Here is a 25900-nt window from a genome sequence, read left to right as displayed (position 1 = left end):
GCCCCTCCGGGGTGTCACTCTGCCATGACCAGAGCCACTCTAGCGCCTGTGGCAGCGGCCAAGGAGCCATCCCCAGCACCCGGGCCATCTTTGCTCCAATGGAGCCTCGGCTGTGGGAGGGGAAGAGAGAGACAGAGAGGAAAGAGGGGGTGGGGGTGGAGAAGCAAATGGGCGCTTCTCCTATGTGCCCTGGCCAGGAATCGAACCTGGGTCCCCCGCACGCCAGGCCGACGCTCTACCGCTGAGCCAACCGGCCAGGGCCAGAATTTGCCTTCTTATTTCCCCCCAATCCTTGGTGTGGTAGACTAAATAATGACTCTCCACAAAGTATATGGCAGAGAAGGATTTTGCAGACGTGATTAAGTTCAAGATGTTGAGATGGGCAGATCATCCTGAAATTCCCAAGTAAGTTCTAAATGTCATCCATGCAGCTTTATAACAGTAAGCCAGAGTGAGGTTTGATGCAGACAGAAGAGGAGGAGGCCATATGGTCACAGAAACAGAGATTGGAGTGATGTGGCCATAAGCCAAGAAACGTCAGCAGACAGGGAAGCTGGAAGAGGCAAGAAGCAGATTCTCCCAGAGACCCTCTGGAAGGAATGCAGTCATGCTGACACCCCGATCTTGGTCCAGTGAAAGTGACTTTGGATGTCTAGCTTCCACAACTATGAGGAAAAAAAATTTCTGTTGTTTTAAGTCGCCAAGATTTTGTAATTTGTCATAGTAACTATAGAAAGTGAATACACATGGATGCACTGTGCTTTCTATTTTCTTCTTATTCCATGGACATTTATTGAGTTGACTTGTATTTCCCAAAAATATATACCCAAGTCCTAACCCCTAGTACCTGTGAATGTGAACTAGGCCTAAATCTAATGACTCAGGTTCTTATGAGAGAAAAGATAGAAAGATTTGAGACAAATAGACATGGGGGTTGGGTTGGAAAGGCCATGCAAAAACAGAGGCAGAGACTGAAGTTCATGCTGCTACCAGCCAAAGGATATCAGGAATGATATGATAAAACCTCATTTTTGGTCTTATTTCCAGATTCTCTATTTTGCCTTTATTTCAAAGAAATTACCAGGGACTCACTTTTCTCCCACTTTATGGACATAGCCAAAGCTCACATTTCCTAAGCAGATTTATGTTTGATGCACTATGTTCATGGGTTTTCTAACATGGCCCACTGAATGTTACTTTTCCTTCCTCATGTCCACAGTCTGACAGGCATTTCTCGGGCTTCCAGGGCAGGCTGAGCTTGTGCAGGCCTATGTATTCTCGCATATTGCTCAGAATCCTTGTCTATTCACTTTATGATGAGACTGCTGTAGCTCAAGCAAGACAGATTTCAAAGCTGTCACCCCCATTGGCTGGACAAGTCCTACAAGACAGGCTTGCATGTCGGGAAGGATGGATGTTATGATCTCTCCTAGAAGGATTTTCACATTGAGGGTGGCCTGGGTTCTGGAAAAGGTGGGGCCAGACAAACCACAGGCTTTAGTGTGTAAGTTCTAAGTTGCAGAAGAATCATGCAAAAGATGTTCTTGGCACCTGACTCGGGAACAGATTCTTTGCCTATATTCATTTAGTTTCTGCCACAGTCCAAGATTAGTAGTTTATTTTTATTCTCATTATAGATGAAGAAATTGAGGCTCTTGGGGAGATTTCTAACTATCTCAGAGTTACCCAACAAAAGATCGGAACCTGGACAATTGGACTGCAAGGCCCATGCTTTCCCCACTGTCGCATACTGCTTCTCACAGATCAGTGTCTTATTTATTTTTTGAACCTTTTAATTTTTGTTTTGAAATAATTTCAGACATATAAAAAGGTTTGAAAAATAGCATAAATGTTTTCATATGCCTTTCACTTCAAATGTTAACATTTTACATAATTATAGTGCAATGGTGAAAACTAGGAAGTTAATATTTATACAATACTATTAACTAATCTGCCGACTCTATTCACATTGTGTCAATTATCTCATTAATGTTCTTTTTCTGAAGCAAAACCCCATTTAGTGTCCCAACTTAATGAGTGCTTTAAAGATAGGGACCTCCTGCAGGCTTTTACAGTGTAGACGATGGGGTTCAGGATATGTTATCCCAAAATATAGCACCTTGGCATATTGAGTATCTTAAACTGAAGAAGTTAGATAAAATAGCAGAAGCAGAAAGGACACCCTACTCTTTTGAAAGCAGGAGATAAATCTCCCTGTGAAAAGTGCCCTCCCAGTACCAGAAGGAAGGGAAACATCTTTATCACTAGAGATGGGAAATTTATGGCCACGGAGGCTGTATAAACAAACCTGTGATTTCTTTTACTACACTTAGCCCAAACGTCTTTGCCTTGTTGGCTCTTTACAAATTTGTTTCTTTGTGTAGACAAACTTCCTGCTCTGATCACTTCTTTGAGTTGCCATTCTCTTGTGAGGTCTCCCATGTACATGTAAAAATTCAATAAAATGTGTATTTTTCTCCTGTTACTCTGCCTTATGTTAGTTTAATTCTTAGGCCAAACCAGAGACCCAAAGAAAGTACAGGAGGAATTTCTCCTTAAACAGGCAGCATTCAACCCTTCAGGGGTCTGTGTGATCAACTTCCTTTAAAAAAAATTTTTTTTTTAAATTTTAAATTACAGTTGATATACAATATTATATTAGATTCAGATGTAAAACATAGTTATTTGACATTTATATAACTTATAAAGTGATCAACCCAATAAGTATAGTGCTAACTTGACACCATACATAGTTATTTCAGTATTATTGATTATATTCCCAATGCTGTACTTCATCCTCGTAACTATTTTATAACTGACAATTTTCATAATTTAATCCTTCCTCCTTTTTCTTCCATCTCCCCAACCTCCCTCCCACCTGGCAACCATCAAAACTGCATGATTAACTTCTGAATGGGTAAGGCTTACAGTGTATTCTTCCCTCTCAGGGAGGTTAGGATTACCTCACAAAGCTCTGCTAGGGTCATACTAAGAAAGCTAGGGCTGGTGCCAGTGCCTGCAGGCCCAGTGAGATCCAGCAGGCAGAAATCTGGTCAGTAGGTGGCAGGTGAGTGAAGAGAACCTCTAGAGAAGCATAGGAAATAGTTGAAGGCTAGGTAATATAGTAGAGCCCAAGGTAGGTAAGTAGAATGTACCTGACCTTGATCCATACCCCTGGTTCCTTACATCACAGTTCCAATATCATGTTTTCTGTAAGCCTTTCTCTTTTCCCACAACTGGTGCTCCTCTGTCCAACATGCCAGGTCTATGCATAGCAAAGATCTCTTTTGGGGGCTTTCTTCTTTTGTAGGTATAAAGGCAGGGAGAGGGTCTTGCTCATTTTGGCAAGTGTTTAGATATGACGCCTGTCTGAATCACCAAAGAACTGAGTGGGTGTGGAAAATGACCTGAGCTGAGAGCAGGTTGGACAACCATGCAGGGAGATTTCTTTGGCTGGTCCTTCAGTCAAATTGTGGGCAGGGCCTTGAAAGGAAGGGGTTGAAATCTCAGCCTCTGTTTGAACGCAGGCAGCAGTCTCCAGCAAAACAACGTTGGCAAGTCCTGTCGAGAAAACAGGAGTGAGACTGAATCTGTCACCTCCCACCCTGGAAGTGGATAGGAGGTTTCTGATGCTGCAGAGATGGGCGTGGACTGCTGGAGAAACCCTCTGCTGTTGCTGGCTGTTCTGGTCCTGGCAGCTAAATTGTGTCACTTTCAAAGGTGGGGCGGCTTTCTGGAGAAGCCCACAAGCAAGAGAAACATGAATTCAATGCTTAAGTTCTTCACTGAAAACTACAACAATGTGAGCAATGACACCTACTTATTTCGAGTAGACAAGCTACTTCAAAGTTATGTGCAGGTTTGTGCCTCAGTTTCTCTGGAAATGGGCAGTGACCCCATTCTTGCTCATTTGGACATGTGGAGATGTGATGTGGCTCCCAGAGAGAACCAGGCAATACTTTCACCATGTGGGGCGGGAGTGGGCAAGCTTTAGAGTGGTTCAGACCACAGAGTTGACTTAGCCATGCTTCCTAAATGCTATGGTAGTCTAAGGACTAGAGTGAACTCAAATCTGTTACTCTTAGTCTAAAGCAAAAATGTTCCCTGAGATCCTCAACTGTTTTCCCCGGGGAAGAGTTGCTTTCATTCTGAAATGAGATTCTACCAGAGTGAAAGGAAATGGGGATGATTTTGTTTCCTTTTCTTTTAAATTATAGTTTATATACAATATTATATTAGTTTCAGGTATAGAATCTTATAATTAGACATTTATATAACTTTACAAAGTGATCACCCTGATAAATCTAGTTCTCATCTGACACTATACATAGTTTTTACAATACTATTGACTATATTCCCTGTGCTGACTATTCTATAACTACCAATTTGTACTCCTTAATCCCTTCACCCATTGCCCCATCCCTCTCTCATCTGGCAATCATCACAATGATCTCTGTATCTGAGTCTGTTTCTGTCCTGCTTGTTTGGTTATTTTGTTGTTTACATTCCATGTATAACTGAAATCATCTGAAATTTGTCTTTCTCAGTCTAACTTATTTCACTCAGCACAACACCTTCTAGGTCTATCCATGTTGTTTCAGATGGCAAGATTTAATTCCTTTTTATGGCTGAATCATGTACATTGTATACATGCACCACTTCTTTTTTATCTATTTATCTATTAATGGAGACTTAAGTTGCTTCCATATCTTATCTATTTTAAATAATGCTGCAATAAGTATATGAATGTATATGTCTTTTTGACTTAGTGTTTTGGGTTCCTTTGGATAAATACCCAGAAGTAAAGCTGCTGGGTCCTTCTTTATCTTTTATTATAGCCTTTTTTTTTTAAAGTTTATTTTGTTCGATGTAAGTATTGTTACTCTGTTTTTTTTGTTTTGTTTTGTTTCCATTTTCATGAAGTATCTTTTTCCATCTGTTTACTTTCTGTCTGTGTGTGTCTTTTGATCTGAAGCTAGTCCCTTACATACATACAGCACACGAAAGGGTCTTGTTCTGTTATCCATTCAGTCACCGTATGTATGTCTTTTGATTGAAGCATTTAATCTATTTGTAGTTTAAGTAATTGTTAATAGATATGTATTTAATGCCAATTTATTATTTATATTTTTGATCATTTTTTTGGCTTTTCTTCTTGAAGAAGACCCTATAACATTTCTTGTAATATTGGTTTGGTGATGATGAACTCCATTAGCTTTTTTTCTTGTCTGGGAAGCTCTTTATCTTCAATTTCAAATTACAGCTTTGTTGGGTAGAGTAATATTGGTTGTAGTTCCTTGCTTTTTCTTTGAATAATTCCTGCCAATCCCTTCTAGCCTGCAAAGCTTCTGTTGAGAAATCAGCTGATGGGAGTAATCTTATGAGAGTTCCCTTATAGGTAACTAACTGCTTTACTCTTGTTGCTTTTAAGATTCTTTGTCTTTAACCTCTGACATTTTTATTATGATGTGTCATGGTGTGGGCCTCTTTGGATTCATCTCCTTTAGGACTCCTTATGCTTCTTGGGCTTGCATGTCCATTTTCTTCACCAGGTTAGAGAAGTTTTCCATCATTCAAATAGGTTTTCAAATTCTTGCTTTCTCTCTTCTCCTCCTGGCACCCCTATGATACTAATTTTGGTGTGCTTGAAGTTGTCGTAGAGGCTCCTTACATGATACTCATCTTTTGGATTTTTTTTTTGTTTTTGCTCTTCTGATGGGGAGTTTTCTACTTCCTATCTTCCAAGTTGCTAATTTAATATTCTGCTTCATCTGCTCTATTATTGATTCACTGTAAATTATTCATTTCATTTCATGTGTCCTTCATTTCTGACTTTTTTTTATGGTCTTCCTATCTTTTTTTTATACTGTTGGAGTTCTCACTAAGTTCTTTGAGCATCCTTGTAACCAATGTTTTGAACTCTACCTGGTAGGCTTGCTTGCCTCTGTTCCAGTAAGTTATTTTTTCTGGAGTTTTGTTCTTTTATTTGATTTGGAACCTGCTTCTTTGTCTCCTAATTTTGGCTGATTCCCTGTGTTTGTTTCTGTGTATTAGTTAGAGCTGCCACATATCTCAGACTTGGTACTGTAGTCTTGTGTAGTTGGTATCTGTAGGACCCAGTGGCATAGCCTCCCTGGTCACCTGAGCTGGGTGCTCTAAATATGCTCCTTCTGTGGGCTGTGTGTACTGTCCTGTTGTAGTTGAGCCTTGATTGCTGTTGGCATGTGACTGGGAGGGATTGATCCCCAGGCCAGTAGCCTACAAGGACTGGCTATGACTACAGTGGAAAAGCTGCTGTGCAATGGTCTATGCTACAGAGCAGGGCTTTCACCAGTGAAGCGTTGCATCTGCTGAGGCTATCCCTTGAGTGTGTCATTCATGGAGGTCTTTGGATTGTAATCCAGCATCGTCTGAAGCTGTCTACCAGGTGCACTGTCTCTGGAGTCTCCCAGGACATGTAAGGTCAGCCACCATCTGTGCCCCTCCTAGGGCACAGAGTGACCTGCAGATGGCTGCTACTTGTCCTACTTTTAGGATTCCCTTTTTGGCAGATTTCAAGCATTTTGAATAACACTTATTCTATAACTTCATTGTAATTTTAATGTGGTTGTGGGAGATCTTAAGTACCACATTTACTTGTGCCATCATCTTGACCAGAATGTTTTTATTTTCTTTAACAACCTCATTTGCCAAAATATAAATGTTCTCTGTAGGTTCCTGTCAACAATAATATTTTAATGTCCAGGGTTATAAAATCTAAGTCTCAACTTTCTAGCTGCATGCTACTGGAATTATGCAGAGGGATTTTTTGGATGTGTGTGTGTGTGTGTGTGTGTGTGTGTGTGTGTGTGTATGTGTGTGTGTGTGTGAGAGAGAGAGAGAGTGTGTGTGTGTGTGTGCATGCACGCTGTGGCAGGAGGAGACCAGGGGGAGTAATGGCTAGGCTTCAATAAGATCATCTCTTTTATTGTTTGTTTTGTGTATACAATTTTCTGATATCAACTGAAGGATGATAGAAAAAGGAACAGGTTTTTTTTTTGTTTGTTTGTTTGTTTGTTTTGTATTTTTCTGAAGCTGGAAACAGGGAGGCAGTCAGACAGACTCCCGCATGCGCCCGACTGGGATCCACCCGGCATGCCCACCAGGGGGTGATGCTCTGTCACGACCAGAGCCACTCTAGCACCTGGGGCAGAGGCCAAGGAGCCATCCCCAGCACCCGAGCCATCTTTGCTCCAATGGAGCCTCGGCTGCGGGAGGGGAAGAGAGAGACAGAGAGGAAGGAGAGGGGGAGGGGTGGAGAAGCAGATGGGCACCTCTCCTGTGTGCCCTGGCTGGGAATCGAACCTGGGACTTCAGCACGCCAGGCCAACACTAACACTGAGCCAACCGGCCAGGGCCAGGAACAGTTATTTTAAAACCATTTTTGTTTGTTCAGCCTCCCCTCAAGGTCAGATAGTAATGTTAAAAAGAAAAATTTTAGCTTCCATGGATGAAAGTCCAAAAATGCTAGCAAAAAAGAGACCAGTCTTGGGCCATGAAGTTCAACCTATGAGCAAATGGCTTGGTGGAAAAAACATATATGCCCATTGTCATATATGCTCAAGCATTTTCAAAAGTCAAGTGGGAGATAGGGGGAGAAAGATGCCAGCCTTCTGAAAGAATTAATGTCAGCAATAGGCAGAGTGGTGGAGAAAGTGACGCAAGGTAGCTCTGGGACAGGGGCAGAGTCCATACAAAGAACATCCACTCCTGTGGTGGGGCTATGGGCAGCAGTCTGGAAAGTTCACATGTGCAGGCTCCCGGAGTTCAGTGGTGCCTGGCTAAGATAATCAGTAGACATAGCCCCCTGAAAGTTAATCTGAAATTCCAACAGACATAGGGGGAATGTGAGCTGACCCTCTGCCATTACAGATGAACAGTTCTGTCTCTTTTCTCTCACTCTCTGACCTCTGACATTTAATTTAGACATCTCTGAATTGTTTCCTTGTCAGTAAACTATGTAAATTAGGGCAGAGATAATAATGCATCTTAGTTCAGTTACCTGGATTAAGAAAAAATAACTGACTAGAACAGCAATTTTCAACTTTTTTTATTTCATGGTGCACATGAATTACTAAAATTCCGTGGCACACCAAAAAAATTATATTTTTGTCGATCTGACAAAAAATAAGTATAATTTTGATTCATTCACACTAGACAGCTATTGTTGTGTTGGCTGTTGTCATTTTTTAATTTGACAATCTAAAGGAAAAGAGGACAGTGCCCCTGACTAAAAGTCAGGTATTGCACATTTTTAAAATTCTCGCAGCACTGGGGTTGAAAATTGTTGGACTAGAAGAAAAGGTCTCTGATTGGAGAAGGGCAGTAGAAACAGGAAACAGAAAACATCCAGACCAGGTAGTGAAGAAGGGGTGGGCAATGTTAATGGGACACAAATGAGCTTCATGTCACAACATGTAGGCCGCAGCGTGCTCTTTCTCAGTAAACCACACTTGCCACAAAATGGTAACTCAAAGCCAAGAACATTGAGGTGACTTGGCCACAAGGTGGCAGCCATTGACCAATGTTCTTGTGGAAATTGGTTTGTTCTCTGGTCTTTCCATGGGTAAATCTGGCTATCCTAGGAGGCCTGTCTTGTGGCATCAATCCATAGTCATTAACAGTTACCTCTGAAAGACTTGTTTGTGAGCAAACTTCTCATGGCATTCAAACTGATGAGCTGACAGAGAGAATACATCCCTTGGTAGCTGGGTGATCTGAGGCATGGATCCTGGGCATCCCCACACCTGTTACTGCATGATTGTGTTTGTCTTACTGCCTCACAGAGGGATACAGGAGATGGGCACCTTCTGAGTTTGATGTGCAGATCACCCTAATTGTGGGATCTTGGTCAAATGCCATCCATACTTTGCAGGCCTCAGTTTTCTTGCCTGTAATGTAGGCAGGATAAAAGTGAAGCAGCACTTATAAAAACATTTATACTACTACGATTATTCTTATTGCTATTTAACAGTCAAGTCTAATAATGAATAATAATATATTACATTTACTGGAATGTTAGTTAAACTTATGGTCAGTGTTTTTGTTTCCTTATATGTACAGAATGTGCTGGAGGTCAATGTGACAGTGCTTGGCACCAGCCCTATGAGATGCTAAAGCCTGGATGAAACTGTCCCTTGAAAAAGAGCTCAGGAGCCCTGCATCCTGAAGTTATTCCATTGGATGTTGGATGTAGGGACCAGGGTGGTGGTACTGCCCTCAGGCCTCTTCCCGCAGCCACACTGCACACCTTGAGTTTCCCTATGGGCACTCTCTTGCCACGAGCCAACACAGCTAGAAATTCCAGGTCCTGAGTGGGAACTGCGTGGAATTAAGAAAATAGGCTTAGAGAAAAAAATAGAAGGGATCACCCGCAATGCTGATGGCAAGAACAGAGCACCCTCCACACCAGCTTCCTGCTTTATTTATAGGGCAAAGTGAGGTCATTAGCAAATCAAAGAGATCTCTGATCACATTTCCAAAGCAACCCAAGAATTCTCCCAAGTGCAGAAACCCCCACCATACAGAACATCTGAACTTTACAAGACAAAGGATAAAAGAAACTTGCTTCCAGTCTTTCTGAGGAATATGGGGGGTAGGATGAGTATAAACAATCCAGCATCATAGCAAAATAGCCTTTAGCAACTTCACAGAACAAGTGAGGTGGGGGGTTGGGCAGACTGTCAGCTTACTGACAGTTCCCCACACCTCTGTCCCCCAAAAATCTAAACCGCAAAGACCCTGTTGGCTTCCAGTCCCCAACACTCTCTGCCCTGGGGCAGTGTGCACACTCTTCCTCTGTCACCTCTCCGGAGAGCATAAGCCTTTTTATGTGGTTTGGCCACTGCATTTGGACAAGGCATTACAAACTTCTAGGAGCTTCTCCCCTCACCAGGCAGAACTCTCTAGTCCACACAGTTATTGGGAATTCCAGTCCATTTTCCAACACAGAGCATTTGTTAGTTTCACTTCTGGGTGTGGACTTACCTGCCACCAAGGGCTTTTCCAGTCTTTTGCCCTCATGTCTCTCGCATTTGAACACAAGTACTAGAAGACTAATCACAACAGCAGGGAATGCTCTGGTGTGTGTTCTCCATGGTTTGCCAATTGGCACTATTTGTCCCACTTTCTAGATGCAGAAACTGAGACTGAGACAGGTGGAAGGACTTGTCGAGGGTGATAGAGTTGGCTGAGCTTGGATACTTTTCTTCTGTTTTCAGTTCTGACACTATACCTACTTCATTGCTGCTCCAGAGTAATGTTTCCAACACTTGCCAAAACATTTGATAGTTCGTAATCATTTAGTTACTTTGAAGTGCATTTTGTGCATTTAGTGAAATGCATGCTTCTCTTAACCTTGTAACAACTCCTTGAACAGGCATAATTATTATCTATGCTCTGTGAGGAAAACCAAGGCTGCTAGGCACTTACTCAAGGTCGCATGCTCCAAATCAGTTCAATTTCTAAGCTTATGTTTGGAGCTGTGTTGCTGACTGCCCCCCATCAGGTTGGTTGGGAGAAGAGCAGAAAGGGAGGCTGAAGGGACTGGAAGATGTGCGGCTGGCTCTGTGCATTCTGAGGACCATGTGTACAGACCTGGGGGTGCTGCCAGGCAGCCAAGATCTGTGTGTTACCTCCCTTGTCTGAGTAAACAAGGAGGACAGGTGAGATCCATCTGTGGAGGGAGAAGAGGGAGCTATGTGTTGGTGGATGCACCAGACATGGGGACTGTGGCTCCTGGGCTTCACGCTCCATCCCTGCCTTTCAGGGGAGAGCCAGAAACTGGATGCTTTGAATCAAAACTAACATTGCTATTGTTTTCTGGTAGCTGACAACGGGAGTGGAGTATCTAGTCACCTTGAAGATTAGCCGGACCAAGTGCAAGAAGAACAGCGCAAAAAGTCATTCATGCCCCATTCAAAGTGAAAAGGAGTTAAAAAAGGTGTGTGGTGGCAGTCATCTGAGAAGGAATTCCTAATCGAAAGGGAGAATAGTAAAAAATTTAAAAGTTAACAAAAACTGAACATTGGCAGCTTTTCCAGCTGTGTGGGGTGGGGCAGAGTGGGAGCACAGCTCCGGAATGCCGACACTAGACACTATCAGAGGTGCTGAGGGCGGGAGAAAGGCTGTCTCACTGGGCAGTCCCCACACCCTGGGGCAGGCACAGGCTTGGTACCAGGCCTCAGGCCTTCTGGCTCACTCCTGGCCTCATGGGAAGCAGCGTTTTCTTTCCTTGGGGACTTTCTCCTGGTCTCGGCCTGTATTCTCCAGGTCCCTGAAAATTGTCCAGCTGCCTTTTTGTCTTTCAGAATCTGCCCACCCTTTTCCTGGTGGCACCACCTGCTGGCAAATGTGAGGGTCCCCCTGCGCCTGGGTGAGGAGCAGGAGGACTGGGATTGACGAGGGCTCTTTGGACGTGCCTGTTCCAGGTCCCAAGTAGCTGCACAGGGGGCGCTCATGGTGACATTTTTATTCTAGGCCTAGCCCCCCCTGTGCCCCCAGCAGATGACTGTAGCAGGCTCTCCCCACCCACGTGGTCGGTGTGCAGCCTGAGTGTTGGTTCTAAACTCCCTGGTGTTAAGTGTTCCTAATCTTCAGGAAACAGGAGCCTTCGTCTGCCTTTAAAAGTATTTCCCTGAAAGCTAATTGTGTCTTTCTCTTTCCACAGAGCTTCATTTGTGAATTTTGGATGTACACTGTGCCCTGGATGGACCATTACCAACTTTGGAACAACTCCTGTCTGCAGGCCTAATTGAGTTTGTGCAAAGATCCTTGATGAAACCTTAGGTGGCCGTGCGGACATTTTCTGTTACGGACTCTGGTCTGCATCGCCCTCGGCAGGGTCTCACTACACACACACTCACACACATCCACACTCCCACACTCGCATACAAGCGTACACAAATGCATATTTATACCCACACTCATTCATACATGTACACACACATGTACCAACTCACACACTCACACAGCACACACACACTTTCATAGAAACCCAAATATGCATTCGCACACTCACTCATGTACATACTCAGTGGTCATCAGGAGGCTGGTTTAATTTGAGCAGATGGTTGTTAAGTCTTTGGGGGAAATCTCATAATTTTTTCTACTTCAGCCCATATCTCTGAAGCCTTTCATTATTTAGGCACATTATTCTGACTCTGGCTTGAGCTTGGGGGAGCTCTGTTTTTTCCCCATACACATACAACTCTGTGACTGACACATATCTTTTTGAGTGTCCACGGTCCCCAAGACAAAACGCCTAGGAAGAGTGATTCACTAGAAGGATTTCCAGGACTCAGCATAGAGTCATATTCGTGGCTGTGATTGATTGCAGTGAAAGGACACAACAAAATCAGGAAAGGGAGGAAGTAGAGTGGAGAAATGAGCCTGGTGACTTTGTTTAAAATCCTGAATTATGCTGTCGGCTGAGTGATGCTGTTTCTCCACTGCTAACATGCCATCCATGGAAGAAGAGCCCCTCAGCATAGCACTGCTAGCTGCTCTGTCTTCAGTCATTTCTCTCCTGGTCTGTCTTGTCTTTTTGGGAAGAAAAACCAGGCAGTGTAGCCCAGGTCCTGCTCCTTCCTGCTGGGCGCATACATTTTCCTTGGCAACTCCAGGAGCAGAATCTCTTGTGAAGAGATTGTTGCTGATGCTGAGGGCATAAGTCTAATTCTAGAGTGTTAGAAAGTGCTCTTGCCTATAAAAATAGGGCACATCTCCCACCGTAGTTCTTCGTGTTTTGCATTTTAAACAAGGAAGGGGATACTCTTTACTGAGCTCCTCAGAGATGCCATTATAGGGCATACTTGCCAAAATCTACTGGCTGTTCAATTACGGAACTTAAAGCTTCTTTCCTCCTCCTTCTCCTTCTTTCCTCGTTTTCCATTTTGTTTTAAAATCTAAAGAATCATACTTGATGTGAGGATGAGGTTCAAGTTCTGCTATTGTTCAGGTTATTTAAGCTAAAAGGCCAATAATTAATTATTCGTGTCACCTCATTTGGACCCCCAAACTGTCCTAGCCCAAAGGATCTCCAGATTATATTTATATGAACTAAAGATTTTTTTGGGAAAAAGTGAAATTATACACATTAAGAATATTAAGAGAACAGGCAGATAAACATTTATTTTTCATACTAAGAATCATTGCCTGTAGCAGGATACTTTCCCATATAGTGACCACAGGTGTGTCCTCCAGGTTACCTACCCATCGGTGCAATTTTTTTTCAGAATTTTGTACTTTTCAAACCAGGGAACAACGAACACTGAGTAAAAGCACTCAATTTGCTAAAAAACAAAAAGAAAACAATATTTAAAAAGGATAACAAGCAAAAATTTTAAAGGGGAAAGAATATAATACTTATAGGTGGAGAAATCCAATTCATACATGGCTTGACTTTTATTTTGATTTTAATCACTTGACAGTATTGTAGCTGAGATCATCCCAGAAAATGCCCTTCTATTTGTAGTTAAAATTGGAGACTAGAAAAAAAGAGTCCACTCTGCACATACTCACTGATTCTTTTTCCTCTTCAACTCGTGTATTAATGACTGCACACCTTTTCTTACTTGACCTGTACTGGCTCCATCTTTCCATCCATCCATCCATCCATCCATCCATCCTTCTTCCCACCTTTGGTTTGTCTATACACGCACTCACTCACCACACCCTCTCTCTTCTTCCCTTGCCCCTATGCTCTCTCAATATTTCCTCTTTATTTTTCACTTTCCTTTTTCCACATAATGAAAAATCAATCAGTAAATTTTGTATATTATCATTTTTTAGCGTCATTTTGTTTTTCAGCTCTTCATTGGGAAGTCCAGGGTGGGGAACAGGGTGGTAGTAGGAGGCTTAACTACATATTTACATTTCTGCTGAGATAGAAACTGGAATATTAATTCCACCAATTAAATCTATCACATCAATAAGATCCTCTAATTTTACTTGACTGTTATTCTCAAGTAGTTTTTTCATAGGTTTCACGATCTTCTTCAAGAAGAACCCAAAAAGTCTATTTTGAAGATTTTTTTTGTGAAGAAAGTATGGAGGGAGCTTTTGATAACATGTTTCTATATTGAGAACACCCAGGCCATTAAAAGCAGGGTCACTCCACAATTTCTGGGCCAGGACTTGCTGTAAGCAAACGGGGAAGCCATTAAGATGACACTGAGAAGCTGGGTACAAATCGGACTTCCCAGGCAGTTTGGGCGGATGCTCATCTGCTTGTAACTCAGCTGTGTCAAGAGAAGAGATTTGCAGGGCCTGTAGGCTTTGAGATCTCCAAGGCTCCTGTGAATGTGGGCTCATCCTGACTGCATACGGCAGCTAGGATGGTCCCCGGCCTCCCTCGAGTGTGACAGACCTGGGCAGGAATGAAGCAGACTCAGCCACTGTTGGGGGAGCTGGCCCCTCCGCAGACCCTGTACATACAGGTTTGACTTCCCTACCTCCCCCTGCTCCTACCACAGTTAAACAACGCTGAACTTCTCTCTTATCTCCTCCCCCTTTTGTCCCAATACTGCGGGATGAGAGGGATGGAGGCCTGGCCCAGTGACTGTGTGTTAATGTCAGGCTGATATTCATTATTCATCCAGGGGCGCCAGTGAGGTCCCAGGGCTGCAAAAACATGATTAATAATTAACTACTTCCCTCAACCTCAGAATGTTCCACTGCAGCTCAGCCACTTAGGCCCCTCCTCTGAACCCTTCACATCCCCATTATTTTTCTGGCAACAAAAGAGCAGTGCTCACTCTCACCTCCGTTTTTCTGTTTTGAGAAAACAGGTGTTTGACTCTGCATTCTTTTTAGGCAAGCTTAAGAATATCCACAATACTTCTACCCCACATCATCCTAGAACCACAGGAAACGCCATTCAAAATGAGTTCTTTCTGAGTTAATGTGCTTGCACCCAGTACCTTGTAAAGCTCGCCTTCCTGGAAGGTGCAGTTTTTGGTCTCCAGCCTTTGACAGGTGGTCCGCCGCATCTCCAAGTTCACGTGATACTCCATATGGTCAGTAACCTGTGGGAAGTAAGCGGCAAGAAAACAAAAGGATATCTCCTTCTTCTCAAGAGCTTCTGTGGGTGGGGACTCTGTCCTGTGGCGCCAAGGACCAAGAACCCCATCCTGGACGGAGGGATGACTCCCATGCCTCCTTTTGTCATTTGAGGAGAATTGACTAGAAACAAGTCTGTGGGCAGAGCCATCTATTGGAGAACCCAAATTATGCCAATTACCCTCGTTCAGAGTCTGTAAACTTTGTCTATAAAGGGCCAGAGCATGAACATTAAGGCTTTGAGTGACATGTGGCCTCAGTTGCGAGTACGCTTCTCTGCAACTGCAGCAGGACAGTAGCCTCCCATGACGTGACACACACCGTGCGGCTGGGAGCCAAAGAAATGGCTTGCAGGAGCAGCAGCAGGCAGATTTGACCTCAGTGTACTGACTCCTGGTATTGGGCACCATTTAAGCAACTTAACTTCAGCCCCTCCAATGGATTTGTTTCTCCTCACACATCCACTTCACACTAAATGAGGTTGAGTCTCACATGAGTGGACCTGCCCCAGAGTGTCAGCGGTCCCCTGGCAGAGAGGCACAGTGAAAAGAGAGGGGGAGAGGAGCCCACCAACCTGCTTCTTGACCTTCATGACTCGCACAATCCGGAAGCTGTACTTATCGTCACTTTTCTTATTGAACTCATCAGTCACGAACTGCATGGTGGCTATCACATAGACTTCTGATGGAGGCACTTCTCGAACACTTATAAAGGTTTTTCTCCTTACTTGGTAGGTGGGGGCCTCCAAGACCACCAGAATGACCAGTAGAAGCTGTGGGCCCTGCCAGGGTCTGGCCATTGCCTCTCAGCTGGGGAGGACTAGAAAGAGCCCTCTCCACGTCCAGCCAGGGAGCGGGTGACTGGCCTGGTCAAATTTAAGCGAGTCTACAGTGGACACCCACAGCTCTCCTCCCCCGCTGCACTTGCAGCTGAACCTGCCTAGCGGGGGAGATGTTGCAATAGTTGGCAACCTTACTCATACTTCCTCTCATCCTTTGCATCTGTTCCTGTGTCACAGACACACACTCATGCAAACACCCGTCTCTTCTCTTTTGGGGCTACTCTCTCAGCAACATCCCTCCCTCCCTGCTCCTCCTGCCGCCCCAGCATTACCTGGGTGGAAGCCAGGCCAGGGGCCTTGTTCACTGAGCTCCCTTGGCTAGGGCTGTGGGAGGCCTGGTGTGGCAGGAAGCGATAGAGACACAGGGGACACCGGATCCCAGGGCAGTGGGGCATGAACAGTGAGTTGGGTGAACACATCTTCCCTGTGCTGTTGACCTTCCCTCTGATTTTTCTTGTCATCCCTCCCAACTTCTCTGGCTGACTAGGATACATGTTTTCCCTGAAGCCCAAACCTTGACCTCTTCTCTGTGGTAAGAATTCTGTGTGTGTGTGTGTGTGTGTGTGTGTGTGTGTGTGTGTGTGACAGAGAGAGAGGGACAGACAGACAGAAAGGGAGAGAGATAAGCATCAATTCTTCATTGTAGCACCTTAGTTGTTTATTGATTGCTTTCTCATATGTGCCTTGATGGGGGGAGGGGCGGCTACAACAGACTGAGTGACCCCTTCCTTGTTCAAGCCAATGACTTTGGGTTCAAGCTGGTGACCTGTGCTCAAACCAGATGAGCCCGCACTCAAGCTGGCGACCTTGGGGTTTCGAACTTGGGTCCTCTGTGTCCCAGTCCGACATTCTATCCACTGAACCACTGCCTGGTCAGGCTGTGATAATAATTCTTAACTCTGGGAGGTGCAGGAACCCCCTTGGAGAAACAGAGGATGGGAGCGGGAGCTGCTTGCAGATGTAGTCACGCCATGGCTTTATTTTCACTTTCCACGGTCTCTTTGGATGGACTCAGCCCTGCTGTTTGTCCCTGCGACCTCTCAGATATACAGGCAGCCACAACCCATTAATTCAGATACTCTATGTGGTCAGTAACCTCTGCACATTGTCAGAGCTTCAAACCTCCTCGAGGCCTGCCCATGGGAAGGAGTGGTTGCTTCTTTTGTTTTTCTCATCGATCTACTCTGGCTACCACACCTCCCACACATCTCACAACCAAGGGTTTGAGGACCTTTCTGGTGCTGGAACTAGGGGAAGTAGAGGGCAGAGGGACTGGAAATTTCCTCCTGGCTCCAGGTTCAGTGATCCACAAATTTGGTGGAACTTTAAAGCAGACGCTCTGCAGTCCCTTCCTGTCTCTCTCCAAGCCTCCACTGCGACCTAACCCTCCTCTCAGAACTCCTGGCAGCTGTGTTACTTTTCTGACTGCTGAAAAATTTACCACCAAGGGAGGCTTAACACAGCACAGATTTATTATCTCACAGTCTGGAGATCAGAAGTCCTAAAATTAAGGTGTTGGCAGGGTGGCCGCCTCCTGAGGACTTGGGGAAGTGCCCCTTCAGGCTGCTGCACTGCGGGGCACTGGCCTCCTCTCACATCTACAAGGACAGCAATGTAGCACCAAACAATCTCTCTCTGGCTCTCCCATCCATGTTCTGCCCAGCATCGCCCTCTCTGACCCTTGCTCTGATTCCCCAGTGCTGGGTCTGCGTTCAGAGGCTAGGGACAGAGGGGAGCAAGGGGTAGGGAGCTGGAAGACACACGGAGCTGCGGACAGACTCTGCATGCTTTATTGGGCGCCTCTGGCAACCAGACAGAGTACAGCAGCAGCCTGACACAGTGCGCAGGAGTTTTGTAGTAAATCACACAAAAGTGGCACCAAGCCATGATTACAAAAAGTGGGCATAACATTATCAGTTATATAAGGTGGGCGTGCATGCATACCATCTCAGCCTCTTTCCCTTAGTCATGCATGGCTGGATCTGACAGAGCGGGCCTGTCCACACTAACTCCATCTTGTGCAGGCTGTTTACCGATTCTGGGGAGATCAGCTTTCCCACACTGAGCATCTCTCTCTGACCCCCCACCTCTGGTTCCCTATCATCTCCCTCTCTGACCCCCCACCTCTGGTTCCCTATCATCTCCTTCTTTGACCCCCCACCTCTGGTTCCCCATCATCTCCCTCTCTGACCCCCACCTCTGGTTCCCTATCATCTCCCTCTCTGACCCCCCACCTCTGGTTCCCTATCATCTCCCTCTCTGACCCCCCACCTCTGGTTCCCCATCATCTCCCTCTCTGACCCCCACCTCTGGTTCCCTATCATCTCCCTCTCTGACCCCCCACCTCTGGTTCCCTATCATCTCCCTCTCTGACCCTCCACCTCTGGTTCCCTATCATCTCCCTCTCTGACCCCCCACCTCTGGTTCCCTATCATCTCCTTCTTTGACCCCCCACCTCTGGTTCCCCATCATCTCCCTCTCTGACCCCCCACCTCTGGTTCCCTATCATCTCCCTCTCTGACCCCCCACCTCTGGTTCCTTATCATCTCCCTCTCTGACCCCCCACCTCTGGTTCCCTATCATCTCCCTCTCTGACCCTCCACCTCTGGTTCCCTATCATCTCCCTCTCTGACCCCCCACCTCTGGTTCCCTATCATCTCCCTCTCTGACCCCCCACCTCTGGTTCCCTATCATCTCCCTCTCTGACCCCCCACCTCTGGTTCCCTATCATCTCCCTCTCTGACCCCCCACCTCTGGTTCCCTATCGTCTTCCTCTCTGACCCCCCACCTCTGGTTCCCTATCATCTCCCTCTCTGACCCTCCACCTCTGGTTCCCCAGCCATGTCCTCCCCTGTCTTTCCCTCCCCTTCATGAGGACATGGTGGTTACATTTGGCTGACCCAGCTAATTCAGGATGATATTTCCATCTCAAGATCCTTAACTTAATCACATCTACAGTGCCTTATTTTCTCTTGAGGGCAGACTATTCATAGGTTTCAGGGGTGGAACTAAGACATCTTTGCTGGCACGATTCTGCCTTTCATAGGAGCACGTTTCTCTCTGTTAGCTGCTGATTGCCCCTGCACAGCCTGGGAACCCTATGCTTTGTTTGGGCTGAGCTGTGTGGACCCTCTTGGCAACCTTCTCCCACACCTCTATCTCTCTCTCTGAAAATTACCTTCCCATTTTGCTTGGCTGTCTAGAAAACAGTGAGTCAGTCACTCCCTTATAGCTTTGGTGGGTGTCAGTCATGAGACCGCCTTGCTTAAAAGTTCCCTCTGCTCTCCAACTCCTGTCTGTTTTATTTTCTCAACATTAATGAACTGTTTAGGTATCTTCACTTTCTATGAGAAACTTTTCTCATAGAAAAGTTTCTTCTATCAGCTTCTTCATGTCCCACTGACAGTTGGTCCAAACGCTGAGATCGAAAGCAAAAGGGATGAGGATTGCCAGCTGTCAGAAAGGCTTCCTGCTCCACCTTGGGCAGAACAGTTAGCTTGAGATTGACATGGATTTTCCTAATGTGCCTGTGGCCACAGCTTGAAGTCACTCTGCTGGAATATGTAATCTGACCACCAAACTGGATTCTCAGGTCAATGGACACGGTGAACAAATTTTACTGGCTCATTTCAAAAACTTCAGACACATGCCAACTCCAGGGATTTTGTAAGTTCTGTGGTTGCAGTCGATGAATGTTCTTGCCCTGCTATCGCTTCCTGGTGGTTTCCCGTAGTTCAAGTGTCTTCATCCTCATGTTCCATAAACACTGTTTGTCCAGCCAACAGAACTCTCCGTGGGCTCAGAGCAGATCGACACGGGGTATCAGCAGGGTGGCCACTCAGGAGAGCACTAGCATATCATTGTTTTATGGTGAGAGTGAGGGAGTCAGATTTATCGGGACTCCTCCCAGAAAGGCTCGTCTCCAAACCCTTGAAGGTAGCTGCAATGGGAATTTGATTTGGGTAGGTTTCCTTTTGCAGATTTAGGGACAAACTGGAATGGCTGGGCCACTGAGGAAAGGCTGAGCTCTCAGTCAGGGGTCTTCTTTGTTCCCCTTCCCTGGAGATGTGGCCTCCTGCTCGGGTCTCCACATTGCTGCCTTTGCTAAGTCTTGGGGCCTCCCCTCTGGTGAATAAGCTACCCCTTTCTTCACTTTGTTAACATGTACTCACCTTCCTGGAGCTGCTCCGGGGTCATTTCCAGGAAGATTCTGCTGACAAATTGGTCCTCCCCTCTGCCCAGGTTGCTAAGGAGTCTACTCCATTAAGCATAATTCCATAAGAGCATGCAAGGTTATCCACTGTCCTCCTCTTCTGGCCTTTCCTGATGGCCTCTGGTACCTGACGTTAAGCCCCTCAGGACAGTGTAAGCTATGGCTGGCTTCATCATTTATCAGTTAAGTGACTGTGGGCAACTTACTTACATTTAATGTACCTCATTCTTCTTATCTGAAAGGTGGGTATAAAATAGTTTCTATTTATCAGCTGCTCTGATAATTAAATGAGATACTTCAGACAAAGAGGTTAGAATAGAGTTCAGGAAATAGAAGCTATTATTATGGTTGTTATTTTTTATCATTATTAGCCTCATCCCTGACACCTAGTACAATTCCTGATGTTGAATGAATGGCTAGCAGTGTTCACACACACACATGTGCAAAGATTAAGCTGTGGTTCTCTCCTCCTGCTCACCTTTCGTGCCCAGTCAGTCTCCAGGTCTCATCGGGTCATTCTTCAGAATACTTCCCAAAGATCTCTAGCATAGAAGCACCCCATATCAGGACTTTGTTTAACTTATGGCTGCATCCTCAGGACCTGGCACCAAGTCATTACTCAAAAATAGATTGTATAAAAGAATGCATAACTGCATGGATAAATGAAAGAATGAATAAATGAATTAAATCTTTTTCCTTCAAACTGCCTACCCATGGCCACCTCCAAGCCTGCTCTTCATTGCTTCCATGTGGACTTAGGTAATACTCTAGCTCAGGGGTCCCCAAACTACAGCCCGCAGGCCACATTCGGCCCCCTGAGGCCATTTATCCGGCCCCCGCCCCACTTCCGGAAGAGGCACCTCTTTCATTGGTGGTCAGTGAGAGGAGTACATTGACCATCTCATTAGCCAAAAGCAGGCCCATAGTTCCCATTGAAATACTGGTCAGTTTGTTGATTTAAATTTACTTGTTCTTTGTTTTAAATATTGCATTTGTTCCTGTTTTGTTCTTTTACTTTAAAATAAGATATGTGCAGTGTGCATAGGGATTTGTTTATAGTTTTTTTTATAGTCCAGCCCTCCAACAGTCTTAGGGACAGTGAACTAGACCCCTGTGTAAAAAGTTTGAGGACCCCTGCTCTAGCTCCTCATGAAGTCTTCACTCTGGCCTCTCCTGAACACAACAGCCAGCTTTCCCATGACTGCAGCTTGCTCCTAAGTCTTCAGTAGCTTCCCAAGTCTAGCAAAAAAATAAAAATAAAAGTTAAAAATAAACAAACAAACAAACAAACAAATAAATAAGCAGTGCTCACAGCATCACTTCTATTACTTTCTTGCTTTATGCTCTGCCAACAGTTTCATGAGAATGTCCCTCCCACAAAATCTACCCATCCCTCGCAAACCCCTCCTAAGCATCTCCAGTGCATTTATACTGATCTGGGAACAAATATGATAAAGTCTTGCTTGACAGCCTGGAAGACAGGTGGAGGCTCCCTATTGGAGCAGCTGCCCACACTAACAGAAGTCAAGTTTCTTCTCCCCACAGTCAAGCTTCCTGGCGTGCCCATTAGAAGTTGCTCCGCCCTTTTGCGCAAGATGGGCCATCAGCACCAGGGAATTAATACCCTGGAGCACCTGGGATATTGGTGTATAAATATTGCAGCTTCCTCACGCCTCTTGGGGGCTGGTTCGGAGACAGGTATTCTGAAATTTCCCAGGGTTCCCAGGCAGGACTTGTTATAGGCGTTAGGCATTATAGTTCCTGGGTTCCCCAAGACAGAAATCAAGAGGGAGCCTCAGAGAAGTTTCCAGGCAGATTTTACTAAGCTTACACTGGACCTCAAGGGAGGCAGCACGGAGGAAAGGAAAGTCCTCTAAACTGGCTTGGCAGTTGGCTCTCCCTGGCTGCCTTTACAAGCTGGGGACCAAGTGGGATTTGTGAAAAGGCAGGCTTTTTGAAATAAAGCTGGCTTGTGGAATTGTTTTGTCAGGGCGTGAGCAGCAAGCAGTGAGAAGAGCGATGAGACATTTTCCCGAGTGTGGGCGGGTGGTTGCAGTCTTGCAGTGGGCTTCTCTGGTGTTTTTATTTATTTGTTACAAATAATTTTTTTCCTGGCTATATGGTGTCCCTGGGATCCTGGGGAGGGGCAGTGGGTGGTGCCCTTTTTGTGTTTTTCTTATCCAGTGTCCTTGGGATCCAGGCCCAGGTCCCTGTGCAATCTGCACATGCAGGCTCAGGAGCCCTCTGAGTCACCCTCTCATTAACACACCTGTACTGCCCGTCTTCTTGTCCTGTCTCACTCCACCTTCCCCACTACTGCCCCCACCCAAGCCTGTGCTCGCTGGCATCACCTCCCAAATAATCCACATCCACTTGAGTCCTCACCTCCAGGAAGCCAAAGCAAAGACAGCAGCTATGTCAATAATTATGTTTACTGATTTTTGAAAATGGCAAACACACTGGGCAGCCTAAATGTGTGCTAATAACAAAATGCTTATATGCATTACGGTATTGTAGGGGAGGGAAACAAATTCTCTGCCCCTCCCAGGTTCATTGAAATCCAGCTCTTGCAGGTTAGACCAATAAAAGACAGATTAATAATAGAAAAACAAATGAAAGTTTATTAGCATGTGCCTCCTACATACATCTGGGAACACCCAGTGATGTGACATTTAAAAGGGTGGTTAGAACTTGGGCTTTTATAGTATCTTAACAAAAGAATGGTGTATTTGTAGAGAAGTGACAAGACAAATGAAAATGACTTTGAGCTTCTGGGGTGGCAAATTGTGAGAGGTAAATATAGGGAGAAACTAATGAAAGATAAGGACTAGTTTTAAGGCTGTTATGTAGATTCTTCTGGTGGTGTCTCTGGGCTGACTAGGGTTTAGAGGTGTCTTCTGTCCTTCTTGATAGAGAGGGGAGTGGGGACACTGACAAATTTATGCTCTGATTTTAGGCAAAGAGAAGGAAGGCAGAGAACTTTTTTTGTAGTTACTTCTTTTATATTGTCTTCATTTCAAAATAATTCTTATGTCAAAGGGCACATTTTGGGGTGGCATAATCTTCTACCCATCAGTATATTCCGATTACTGCTCTCTGCTAAAAAGACGTGCTTTTTTACTTGTGACTTCCTGTGCTGCATGTGTGATGCCCCACTGGCTCTGGGCAGGTGATGTTCCGCAGACCCAGTTCCAGAATCTATGAGATTCCTCAACGCAGCAGCCCCAGGCTCCATGTGACCTGGACCTGGTTGCATCTGGGGGAGAACGTAAACCCAGCAGAGAGCAGAACTGGGGCAGCTCCCAAGCTCTGGGTGTATCCTTCAGAGCCTCTCTGAGGGCCACAGCTGCATGGGTGAATCACGTGTGCCTGTCACCTCACATGGGGTGGGTGAGCCAGTCAAGTCTTCTGTTCTTATTAGCAGCACTCAGCAGCTAGCTTGCATAGGTTTTGCACTGAAATTCCCATTTATTGCAATTACATAAAATTTATCATTTGGAGAACAGAGTGCCCAGATCTTGGTGTAACCTGAAACAATAGCTAATCACAATTTGTTTTTCACTTTCCCCTTTCTCACCTCAGAGAAAAAATTATTAAATGTGCAATAAGCACTTAAGGAGTATTTTGGCCCTCTAAAGGGCTGTTCTTTGCTCTTCTTCATGTTAAGGTTCTGTGTGCTGTTATTGGGCAATCTTCATCACCACTGAGAATTGCAAGCTGTCTATGAACAACTGCAGAAAGAAATTTCAGACAGGAGCATCTGTTCTTGGTTGTCTTTACTTTGCTGAATCCCATAAAGATTGATTCAGGGGGAACAAAAACCCAGCCACCGTCCTGAGGGTGACATCTTTGCGAGGCCATCCCATTGCAGAGCTCTGGGGGCCAGCTGAAGCCTTTATTGCGACTACATAACATCCCCACTTTTCCCTTGAAACCAATACCAAATCATAAAAGATGTGATATACTAGAATTTAGCTTTTAGTTAAAATTATAAAATTAGCCTTTTAAGATCTATAACTTTACTGGCTGACTGTCACAAAGCAACCTATAAAGATTAAGGAAGAATATTTATAGCAGGCCTGCCTGTAAAACAAGTTCTAGAAAAGAATATAGAAGTACTATATACTTTGCTTAAGAGAGTAGAAGAATGTAGCCTGGTAAGTATAAGGTGTATAGCTCTGTTTTTCCTCATTTAAAGAGTAACTGAGATCATGGGCTGTATAGCTCTGTTTTTTGTTTGTTTGTTTGTTTTTTGCTTATAAGATAACATCACTGATACACAGTCCCAAAATCAGTGGTGGGATTCAGCTAGTTCACACTGGTTTGGCAGAACCAATATCCAGTATCCAATTTTTTGTTGAGTTTGCCAAACTGGTTGTTAAAATAGCACTTGTAATCAGGGTTCTCTCTAGGGTGGGCGCCTGGGCAGCTGTCCAATGTGGAAATCACAAATTGGCCCACAGACAGTGCCACATTCCTTTTGTGGGGAAATAAATTTCCTCTCTTTATGGGAGGGCTACAGTCACCTATGTTAAGAGCGTGGATATAGGTAAGATTAAAGAACTGCAACCATTTTCACCAATCTAGCACAGAGTATTACTCCCCCAATAAAACTATATTTTTCTATTATTAAAATAAAAGAAAGTGATAATCACATCTGCGGCTGAACAAGACTATAATTTGTTCACTCCTTCTCTCCCAGAAGGTATACTCTTTAGGGTGGGAAGGGCATTGCAGATGATTTTATTTTTCCCTTCACTCTAATCCACTCCCTTTAAAACCAGAATTGTGATAAAATGGTTGAAAATTTTGATTCCAAACTTTTGATTAGTTTTCATTTTTAGAATATTTCTTCTTTTTTTCAAGAGTTCTTAATACATTAAAATATCTCAACTAGATTTAATACATTTTTTAAAGCTTATTGCTCAACACTGTCTCCCCTTTGATTTCTCTCTTCTGAAAATGGCTGTTTCGGTCTGATTGTGCTTTAGCTCAGAAAAATTTTGGAGTGTTTTCCTCTGAACCAGGGTGTGGGTGGTGTTTTTTGGAATCTTGGTTAATCTGCATGCCTTTCTTTTTCTAAAACCATGGGTTGTATCATGCCTGTTAGAAGCTGTTTGGCTGCAATCCTATCAACATGTGCTCATTTCATCAATATCTTGTTTTTTGAATGGATGCTGATGAAAATTGTTACAGTAATATAATGTTATAGTAATTAAATATATAGAAATATAGAAGATATGTAGAAATAAGTTAGGATATAATATAAAAAGCCAAGAAGGCGAGTGAATAAGGCTACACCCTCTGAGTGAGAACTAATCTAGTGTGTAGGGATGTAATAAGCAAGACCATACCCTGTGCACAGGGCCCAGTCAGTGTGTGTGTGAAATTACTGTATACATAGATAAAAAGAGCTCCCCGCCAGGAACTCCCTAAAAGTGGCTTGATGTGATAATCCCGTAGATTAACACCTGTTAGAAGCCGTATGCCAGAAAAGGGTACTTAAGCCAATGTTGAATTTTAATGTTGAACGTGGACTGTCTCCAAGCCGCTCTGACCAAGGAAAGCTGAGAGGAGCATGCCTACGGGGCCCCATTAAGCTATAGCCAAGCACGCCATTGGAATTGTGAGTAATAACCTGCCTGTGTGATTCTTGCAACCAACTTGAGTGTCAGTTGTGTCTTTCCTCCAGTGGCAATTGGTCTCGGTACCAATAAGTAGAATTCCTCACAGTTGCCTCAAGAGTA

General features: G+C 44.6%; 2 protein-coding genes across 2 annotated transcripts; one reads left to right on the top strand and one right to left on the bottom strand.

Moving 5' to 3' along the window:
* Positions 1-3572: 3572 nt before the first annotated feature.
* CSTL1 (cystatin like 1) lies at positions 3573-13209 on the top strand. Its single transcript, XM_066235760.1, has 3 exons — positions 3573-3859; positions 10868-10981; positions 11708-13209. Exons 1-3 carry the CDS (start codon positions 3641-3643, stop codon positions 11789-11791), a joined length of 417 nt encoding a protein of 138 aa, XP_066091857.1. The 5' UTR covers positions 3573-3640; the 3' UTR covers positions 11792-13209.
* Positions 13145-15898, bottom strand: CST11 (cystatin 11). Its single transcript, XM_066235761.1, has 3 exons — positions 15674-15898; positions 14961-15065; positions 13145-13331 (listed from the first exon to the last, which is right to left on the bottom strand). Exons 1-3 carry the CDS (start codon positions 15896-15898, stop codon positions 13248-13250), a joined length of 414 nt encoding a protein of 137 aa, XP_066091858.1. The 3' UTR covers positions 13145-13247.
* Between the last annotated feature and the right edge of the window lie 10002 nt (positions 15899-25900).

The sequence above is a fragment of the Saccopteryx bilineata genome, chromosome 6 (genome assembly GCF_036850765.1).
Source record: "Saccopteryx bilineata isolate mSacBil1 chromosome 6, mSacBil1_pri_phased_curated, whole genome shotgun sequence".
Lineage (NCBI taxonomy): Eukaryota > Metazoa > Chordata > Mammalia > Chiroptera > Emballonuridae > Saccopteryx > Saccopteryx bilineata.
The sequence above is the reverse complement of the archived record's forward strand: the minus strand, read 5'-3'. Positions and strand labels throughout refer to the sequence as shown.

What these genes read in the sequence shown, in the direction of transcription:
- CST11 (XM_066235761.1), bottom strand. Translation starts at nt 15,898, where the DNA reads ATGGCCAGACCCTGGCAGGGCCCACAGCTTCTACTGGTCATTCTGGTG. An exon ending in TCATGAAGGTCAAGAAGCAG is followed by an intron (nt 15,066 to 15,673) that starts GTTGGTGGGCTC and finishes TACTTCCCACAG; the next exon opens with GTTACTGACCATATGGAGTA. An exon ending in AGGAAGGCGAGCTTTACAAG is followed by an intron (nt 13,332 to 14,960) that starts GTACTGGGTGCA and finishes TTTGTTTTTTAG; the next exon opens with CAAATTGAGTGCTTTTACTC.
- CSTL1 (XM_066235760.1), top strand. Translation starts at nt 3,641, where the DNA reads ATGGGCGTGGACTGCTGGAGAAACCCTCTGCTGTTGCTGGCTGTTCTG. An exon ending in TACTTCAAAGTTATGTGCAG is followed by an intron (nt 3,860 to 10,867) that starts GTTTGTGCCTCA and finishes GTTTTCTGGTAG; the next exon opens with CTGACAACGGGAGTGGAGTA. An exon ending in GTGAAAAGGAGTTAAAAAAG is followed by an intron (nt 10,982 to 11,707) that starts GTGTGTGGTGGC and finishes CTCTTTCCACAG; the next exon opens with AGCTTCATTTGTGAATTTTG.